The 9,636-nt window shown below is 28.9% G+C and overlaps 1 protein-coding gene across 1 annotated transcript; it reads right to left on the reverse strand.

Moving 5' to 3' along the window:
• Window positions 1-1,910: 1,910 nt before the first annotated feature.
• On the reverse strand, window positions 1,911-4,574 carry LOC115700119 (receptor like protein 22). Its single transcript, XM_030627680.2, has one exon. It carries the CDS (start codon window positions 4,572-4,574, stop codon window positions 1,911-1,913), a length of 2,664 nt encoding a protein of 887 aa, XP_030483540.2.
• Between the last annotated feature and the right edge of the window lie 5,062 nt (window positions 4,575-9,636).

The raw sequence follows: 9,636 nt of genomic DNA on the forward strand, positions 1-9,636 counted from the left end.
TACATCTAATACAACTTAGGAAACTAGTACTGTATGTTATATGTTGTACGATTTCATTAATTGAAGCGTAAACGTACAGGATCGGGATCCATATAAAACACTAGTATTTAAAATTTTGAAGCATATGAAAACAAAGGTTCTTTGCTTGGAATTCTTTAAATCGTCATCTTTTGAATGAAATTTCTAAGAATAATATGTATTGCCGGAAGCCTTAAGCGTAATATATATTAGTATAAAATTTTATAAAATCAATTTTGTGATCAAGCCTATTCTAGCAAACCTCAAAGCTCCTTTGGTAAAATAAATAGAATAATTATTATTGATCATGTTTCCTTTAATTGTATAGGATTATTTATTATTTTTTGTAGTTTGATGCTTAACGTGCACTATAGCAAATCCTATATAGACAATTTATAATCAATCTCATATAACAATAATTTTAGCAATCCATAGAGTAAATAATAATTCATTAATCTCATACTGCAATCATTTAAGCAACCCTTACAACAATCATACTAGAAACCCTTGCAACAATTTTATCTCATAAAATAACCATATTAGCAACCCAATCTCAAATATATAACAACACTGTTAGCAACCAAATCATAGACAACAAGTACGTTAAAACTTTTATAGCAACTTAATCTCATATAACAACCATGTTAGCAACAATTATAACAACCCAATCTCATACATCAACAATGTTAGCAATACTGATTACAACAAATCTCATACAACAATCATATTAGCAAATCTCATATAACAACCATGTTAGTAACCCTCTCATATAGAAATTTTGTTAGCAACCCAATCTCATACAACAACTATGTTATAGCAATAATTACAACATTTCAATCGCATACAACAACTACGTTAGCAACACTTACAACAACTCAATTTCATAACAGCCATGTTAGCATCCCTTATAGCAACTCATGAATATCATATAACAACTATATTAGCAACCCTTATAGCAACACAATCTCACAAGCTATATTGTTAGCAATTCTTACAGCTACCCAATCTCATACAGCAACCATATTAGTAACTCTTACAATAGCTATGTTAGTAATTTAGTGTTATACATCAACCATGTTAGCAACCTAATATCATACAACAACTATGTCCAATCCAATCTTATACAACATGTAGCACAACTCAACTTCATACAACAACCACATTACCAAACCTAAAAGCAACTTAGTCTCATACAACAAATATTTCTTATTTGAAATTATAATCATTATATATACATCATTTGATTTTTTAAGCTATAAATTTTTATTTTTTTCTCATTTTCGAAAATAGAATAACATTGTGAAATAATCTAAAACATGTTTATCATTCTCTGTATATAAATAAATTATTATCTTGACTGAAAGACAAAGAATCAAATAAGAGCAAAATGACCAAATGAAAACATTAAAAGTAGCCAAACAAATCATGAATAATAATTATATGTTATATCACTCTTCATATAAATGCACTATTGTATACATGTATATATATACATAAATCTTATATATAAAAAGATTTGCTAAAGTACATGTATATATATATAACAATCATATAACACTAAAGTAATTTTATGATTGTGTATGAGTTGTATTTTTGTAAAAACAAAATCAATATTATATATAAATGAAATATTTATTAAAGAACCGTAAAAATGAATAAAAAACTTTGTATATATGTACTAATAAAAAAGCCTCTAATATTTTTATGAAAATTATATCTGATATTAAATCTAAATATATAATATTTTAATATAATATTATATAAAAAATATAATATATAATCTAATTCTAAAATACAAATACAATACATCTAATACTTAGAAACTAGCACTCTATATTATATGTTGTACGATTTCATTAATTGAAGTGTAAACTTGGGATACACATAAAACACTAGTATTTAAGTTCTAAAGTCTCCTCATCATCGACCTTTCTGACGAGTCTTCTCTGATTATAATTAGACTTCTTCCATAACCATAAGTATTCTCTCTTCTTGGTTTTCACATTGTTCTCAATAATAACTCCAACAATAACTCCTACAGCAAACCCAACAACCACAGTTCTCCAACTAAAGTCAATAAATGAAGAAGAATCATCTACTTCCAAATCCGGTTCACTCAAATTATCCTTCGAACTAGTTCCACACTTCAAAGTCAATGGATCCCCACACAAGCCCAAGTTTCCCATGTACGAACTGTTCTCAAACGTGTTGAGTTGATTCCCTCGCGGTATACGTCCCGTAAGATTGTTACGAGAGACATTAAAGAAAGCTAGAAAAGTGAGCTGAACAAGGCTCTGAGGGATTGTTCCTGAAAGTTGGTTTTGTGACAAATCCAGAGATTCGACCCTTGCTATGTTCCCCAAAGACGAAGGAATTTCTCCCCAGAGAACGTTGTTTGAAAGGTTGAGAACTCTAAGCCCTTGTAAGCTTCCAATTGCCTCACTAATCTTTCCTTCAAATCTATTGCTAGACAAGTCTATCACCACAAGTACTTCTTGGATCTTCCCATAAGGTACTTCGCTACCTTTCATTGTTATGCTGGTGGAGTACGTGTACTCCAACATCCATGTCCGTCTAACAGCTTCAAAACTCGATTCTGTTTTCATGTACGACGTGCTTGACTCGATTACTTTCATGGCGTTCCAGTTTTCCAAGTACTTGGATGGAAACTGGCCTGTGAAATTGTTATGAGAAAGATCAATAACGCGAAGATTTTGGAATTCGAAGCTTGAAACTGGATTGGTTATGATCCCATGAAGGCGATTGGATCGTAGTATGAGTAGTCTTAAGTTTGGTAGAGTCCCTAGCCATGATGGGAAAACATCAAAGAGTTGGTTGTCTCCCATGTTAAGACTTTCAAGTCTTAAACATTTGGCCATTGATCTTGGGATCGGTCCCTCGAATTGATTGTAGCTTATATCAACCATTTTGAACGAGTTTCTTCCCTCGTTTGAGCATAGTTGAGGAATAGTACCGTGGAAGTGGTTGTTTTTGATGTTGAGTACTGCCAGCAAGTTGTTTGGATTCTCCATACATTTTGGAAGTGTTAACCCACTGAACAAGTTGTTCGAAAGATCAAGAAGTTGAAGAGACTTGAGGTTACAAAACAAGGGAAATTCCTTGTCATCACTTTGTGGTGATGATGCGTTGTTCATGTTGTTGTTGTCTGCTACTTCAAGGCTCGTTAATAAGTTATCATTAAGAGCCAAATACGCCATCGTTTCAACGCTTGAATTCCATATCCACTTGGGTATTGAGCCATGAATATTGTTTCCTCCAAGATCCAAATACCTTAGTCTATCTTGGTACCTCAAGAAATTTGGAAAATGGTTTAAATTGCACATGTTCAATCCCAAGATCTCAAACTTATTAGTCATATTCATGTCCTCCGTTTCTCTGGTGGTCACCGTCAAATTATTATCATCAAGTCGTAGTTCGACCAGATAAGTCATGTTAAGAAACAAGCTGAAATCCACAGTACCATTCAATTCATTCTCGAAAAGATTCAGAGTTCGGAGATTTGTTAATCTAGACAGTGATGGCGGTAAAGGACCGGACAGCTTATTTTTTGCGAAGCTTAAAACATTTAAGCTTGTAAGATTTCCAATCCAAGATGGGATTTGACCTGTTAGCTGGTTCCCTCCCAACCATAATATTGTCAACTTGGTTAGATTTTGGAGAAACGTAGGGAATTCACCGTTAAATTGGTTGTAGGAAAAATCTAAATAGGTAAGATTTTTTAGTTTAGAGATTGAAGTAGGAAGAGTACCAGTAAACTTGGTTTTTGTAACGCTAAGAAATTCTAATGAAACAAGGTTACCTATTGAATAAGGTATAGTACCAGAGAAACTAGTACGACTAAACCATATTGTTTTAAGAGGACTACCTGATCGAAACTCAGGGAATTTACCACTGAGATTTTGATTGTGGAGAGGTGCAAGAAACTCGAGTTTCGGAAGATGGAAGATTTTTTCTGGGAATTCTCCATAGACTCCACAATTTCTTAAGTGAAGATAACTTAGAGATGAGAAGTTGGCAAGAAAACTAGGTACTGTAGAGGACAAATTCAGAAAACTAAGATCAAGAGATGACAAATTGGTGAGTTTGGACATTTCTGATGGGATTTGTCCAGTGAAATAGGAGGAAGAGAGATTGAGATGTGTCAACTTTGGGAAACGACCCAACCCAGATGGAATTGGAGAGTAATTGAAGTGATTATCAGCCAAGTTAAGCTTCTCTAGATAAGGGAAATGGAAAAGAGTGCTGGTTGAGTTGATAGAGCCATAAAGGAAACTACTATTGAGATTCAATACTATGACATTACCTGTGTTTTCATTACACTCTACTCCTTGCCAAGAGCAACAATCGGTTTCTTGCTTCCATGATGAAAGTTTTGGATAGGCCAAAGGATCCTCAGAAACTGACTTATTTATGATAACACTCTCTTTGAATTGCAACAAGGCGTTTCTCTCATCTTCATGGCATTGTGGCTTCACACAATTAGGGAGGAAGAAACACAAGCCTAGAAACAGTAATGAGAACGTGTATGACTCCATGATCTTTAAATTTAAGAATTGTTTAACAGCAAGCTATATAGGCGTGTAGAATATTGTTCTTGTATATAAATATTTGATCGATATATCTGTTTACATTATTGTTTAATTTGTATACTGAGTTGAGAAACAAAATCGTTTGACCAAATGAAATCTCTTACATGTGACAGAAGTAAACTATCATTTTCAATCGCTCCGCAGCCTATTTTGAAATTCCAGTATATGATATATTGCATTATTTGAACAAATAATGTAATCAAAGTCTCCAGAGTTTAGTAGCAATTTTGGACAAACTAAAAATTAAAATACTCTTTGTATATTAAACTAATCTTGAGTTTATAAGTCAGCTTCTTTTCTTTATTTGTTTTTAATTATTTAATAATTTAAAGATGGATAGATCAAACTCCATAATAGAGTTTTGATAAATAAATAACTGCTATATTTTGTGTAATTTAAACAAAAAAATTGGAGAAATTAGAATCTTGAAACCTCATATTATGTACCAATTACGGCCTATATATGCACCTCAAAATCATGTTATTAAGCATTTTATATTATGTTCCAACCTAAATATTAGATCGAATATAGCGACGTCCAACATTTGACAATTTATTTGTTTACTTTTTAATATCACATCACATTCAATATCACGATTTGTAAATACTACAATAAAAAAGCTGGCTAAGCAAATTGAAATGGTTATTTATAAATCACAATAATGATACTGTTATAAATATTAATAATAATTATGTGTAAATCTTTTATTTATTACCATTAATTGTAATCATTCATTTTTTCTTAGTTTTCCTTTTTCTTAGTTTTTTTTTTTTTTTGAAAGAACCTCAGTTCAGATTATATTGAAAGAACCTCAGTTTTTCTTTTTCTTAGTTTCTTAATATTTGACTCTTATATTTGTATAAATAGAGCTTCACCTGGAATAAACAAGTGAAAAATTCTCACTCACTTTTTCTTTCTCTCTTCATCTTTTTTTTCTTTCTTCTCATTTATTTTATATTATTCTATATTGTTTTATAACACGTTATTAGCACGAGTCTCTGCCCAAGCTTCAAGCATAAGTCTTAGCCCAAGCCCAAATAATGTAAGTATTTTATTAAAGTTCTTGAATTATTTTAAAATCACGATACATTAAATATATATTTATATATACTTATCTGACTGAAACAATTTCAAGAATCATTTGTTTTCTTTTTTCTTTTTATCTATATATCTATATATTATATATGTATGTATATCTTTTTATATGTTTATTATTGATTTCATATATATATATATATATTATGTTCTTATTATTTGTAATATTTACAATATATGTGTGTCTATGATATAGTAGAAAAAATCTATATGAATTATACATATATCCTGAAGACTATGTATCATCGATAAAATATTACATATATCCTGAAGATTATGCGTCCTCAATAAAATCTTGCATATATCCTAAAGATTATGCAAACATAATATTCATTATATAGTTGATGGATATATAATGAAAGAGATGAATACATATTTCTATATATGTTCTTGTATTCTTTGAAAACAATAAAAAGTAATCTAATATCAATATAGATTTTGACAAACATTTCGTTAAGTAAATGGTTTATATTTGTCAAAAAAAAAAATGATTGTATCTATGTGAATACAACTAAAGAATCATTAAAAATGATTATTATTGATGCAATTTTATAGTGGATTTTGAATACCCAAAAAGAATGTTAAGAAAATTGCATTGAAACATCAAAGTATAATAATAACAATAAGCATGACTAATGTTATTTAAATACATGAGGCATGCATTTATTATTCATCATTCCCTGCAAAGAATGATACGAATTGAATTCAATTACTTTTAAAGATTGTTCGTATTAGTCATGTTATTATACATTGTTATTACTTGCAATATTTATATTGGAAATTATTGCATGTGACATATATTAAAGATCAAGTTTTGCATACATCTTGGAGACTATGTAAAAACTGTATTCATATATTATTTGAAATATCGTAAAAGAAATTTTTGAATAATTTCTTTTATTTTTATGGATGAACAAGTAATAAATTTTTAAGAAATTTATAATAATATTCTACTTGTTCAACGTCATTCCCCGAAGTGAATGTAATGATTTTAAATAATCGATGGCATTATTTACTACTCAAATATTTTTAGAAGGACGTGGAAACAACCAAAAGATGAGATACCACACACAATCAAAGTGCATGAAATCTATATATCATGTGTGGAATTAAATAATAGTAGTCGCGTACCTGTAGTACGGACACACTTATAATCAAGATAAAAGTACATTTGATTATTGACTAGAATGTGAATTGTACAAATTTATTGTACATTTAGAATATTTAAATATCATTCCCTGAAGAGAATGAATAGACGTGAAATTCTATTTCAAAGAATATAGATTTCATATATATTGGTAATGCCAGAAATAAATTAATATATACATATTTTATTATATCTTGAAATCAATAATTTCAAACTATTGTTGGTACAAGATATGTATATATGCAGTTACTATTTAATTCAGTTTGCATATTCCCAGAAGTGAATATATAATTTACTAATATTTGTTAGTGATCCAATATAATCAAAGTGATCAAGAATCACAAAATAATTATTTGAAAAGCTTCCTAAAGAAGTCTTACATACAATTGCTACTTGGAGTAGTAAAATATATTTGTATGTATAACTTTTATCTAGTTATGAATGTAATAAGAAATAACTTATTATATGTACTGGTTGTATATTTAAATATATAATATATCAAGTCATGATAATTAGACTGATGAATAGTCTATTAATAAATTAGACGACTTGTTAGAAAAATACCACGAAAAATGAATGATATATTATGGTTATATCTATTTGACCATTACAATAACATGATGAAGTTGTCATGTATCTTTTAAATTATATACATCATTGAATTGATTATAGTGATTCCTGAAGAAATATAAAGTTTAATAAACATAATAGTGACTCCTGAAGAGCGTATATATTTTGGAGAATAATATAATTATATTATTCGTGTATATAAAAATAAAACTTGTAATGATTATGCTGTAGTGATTTTATATTACCTTATGAAAGTTTCATTGAAATACGAATAATAGTGAACCTGAAGTTCATGAACTGAGTTATTTTGACATGATCAATCATATGCAATAAATTGTCAAATGATTTGACTAAATTTTGTTAAAGAACCAGAAGATTCTTCTCATTGTTAATTTATAAGGCTCAAAAGAAGAACGTGCATATATTTGCACATACAAAATATTTAAATTATATTTCTTTAACAACCTTGAGCCATTATTAGATTTTTATTGCATAGTATCCTATCGATGTGATAAGATCATATGATCATGCATTTACAAAATTTGTAAATTTATGTATTTCTAATTATACACGTGTGACTCATTCTTAGAAATGAAGTAAGTTCATACGTATTGAACTTGAACTTGAAGTTCAACGTCATATAGTATATATGGGTTTAAATCAATATTGATTCATTGTGATATATTAAAATCCCTACAGGTGTATTAATATTATTAGATATCACAATTTTTAAAAATTCTCTCGATCAGGGGGAGAGAAGCAATTGAGATCGATGATAATTTTTGAAAAATGATCCTTGCACAAAGTATATAAGAACGATATAGTTCAAAATGATATATACCAACTGTAAATCAATATTATTCAAAGTTGAGTTAGAATGAGTTGAAGACGCCTAAAGCGTAAATGAACAATGTAGAAATTATTAATAAATGTTCATTTGACTTGTCCTGAAAGTTTTAAATCTAAAGGTACTCATGGAGATACCTTAATATTATAAAGTATTGATAATTTAAAAATAATAACCGTGAAGGAGACAGTACTCTAGAAGAGACTCCCAAAAGAAGTTAGACATAACACATTTGATCATAATTATTGAATCCCTGAAGTGGTTTTATATAGGTACCTATAAATGATAAACATATTTAAAAAATATGTAATTTAAAGAGATCTCTATAAGTTATGTCAATATGGGAGGAAATTATCATATAATGAAATTTTTGTCGACAATAGATGTTGAATGTGTGCATATGTAATAAACTAACATGAGATAGCAAGGATCATGGTATTAGATTTGTCGAGAATTATCGACATACATTTTGTTTTTGGCCAAAATATGATGACGCAGTCTAGGTAAGTTTACTTGCACAAAGTGAAGTAAGACCTGTAGGGTGTGAAAATAAATATTTCTAATGAGAAATTTGCATATATATTTGTACATAATGAATTGTTGTACAAAGTTTGCAGAGACATGAGATTGATTGAAGTAAGGCTTAATTATTGAGAAAATATAATCATGATTTGATTATAGCCTGGAATATATTTTATGAGGATTTATAAGCGTCACATAAATGTTCCAACAAAATGTTATTTATTTGGAGCTCCTCATATAGTGAGAATTTGAAATAAGCCTTATCTAAAAATTCTTGAAGAATTTAATACATGTCTTAAGTGGTATAAATTCAAAGTCGCTCGCACTATATGACAAAGATCTTTGTATGAAATAAAGACATGTAAGTAAATTATTGTTTGAAAAATACATATGGTTGTCTATGCAGTATAAATTTTTAAATTATACGTTGTGATAGACTCTTGCAGAGTTTTTGATTAATTGATGAACAAGCTTTTATTTCTTTTGTATATCGAGAAATATTAAATGTATAAAGTTTGTTCATTAGTAGAGAAATCCTGGTCTTGGAGTACCATCATTGTTATAAATAAAAATTTATATTTAATTAATGTGTTATGTTCATATCTACTTAAAATTTTAAATTTTAGTATGAACAAAGTTGTGTACACACACGAATGATACAACTAGTTGGATAAATATTTATATTACAGGAACCCCTCAATAATTTAGAAGTCAACATATACTCTGGAAGAGTTATAGAAAATATGTGATCATAGATAGTATATGGTGATATTTTAAAAGTGATAACAACAATCTTATGAGATATATTATCACCAAAAGAATTATGG

This window comes from Cannabis sativa, chromosome 8 (assembly GCF_029168945.1).
Source record: "Cannabis sativa cultivar Pink pepper isolate KNU-18-1 chromosome 8, ASM2916894v1, whole genome shotgun sequence".
Lineage (NCBI taxonomy): Eukaryota > Viridiplantae > Streptophyta > Magnoliopsida > Rosales > Cannabaceae > Cannabis > Cannabis sativa.

Excerpts from the sequence above, each read along its gene's own strand:
- LOC115700119 (XM_030627680.2), bottom strand. The coding sequence starts at position 4,574 with ATGGAGTCATACACGTTCTCATTACTGTTTCTAGGCTTGTGTTTCTTC.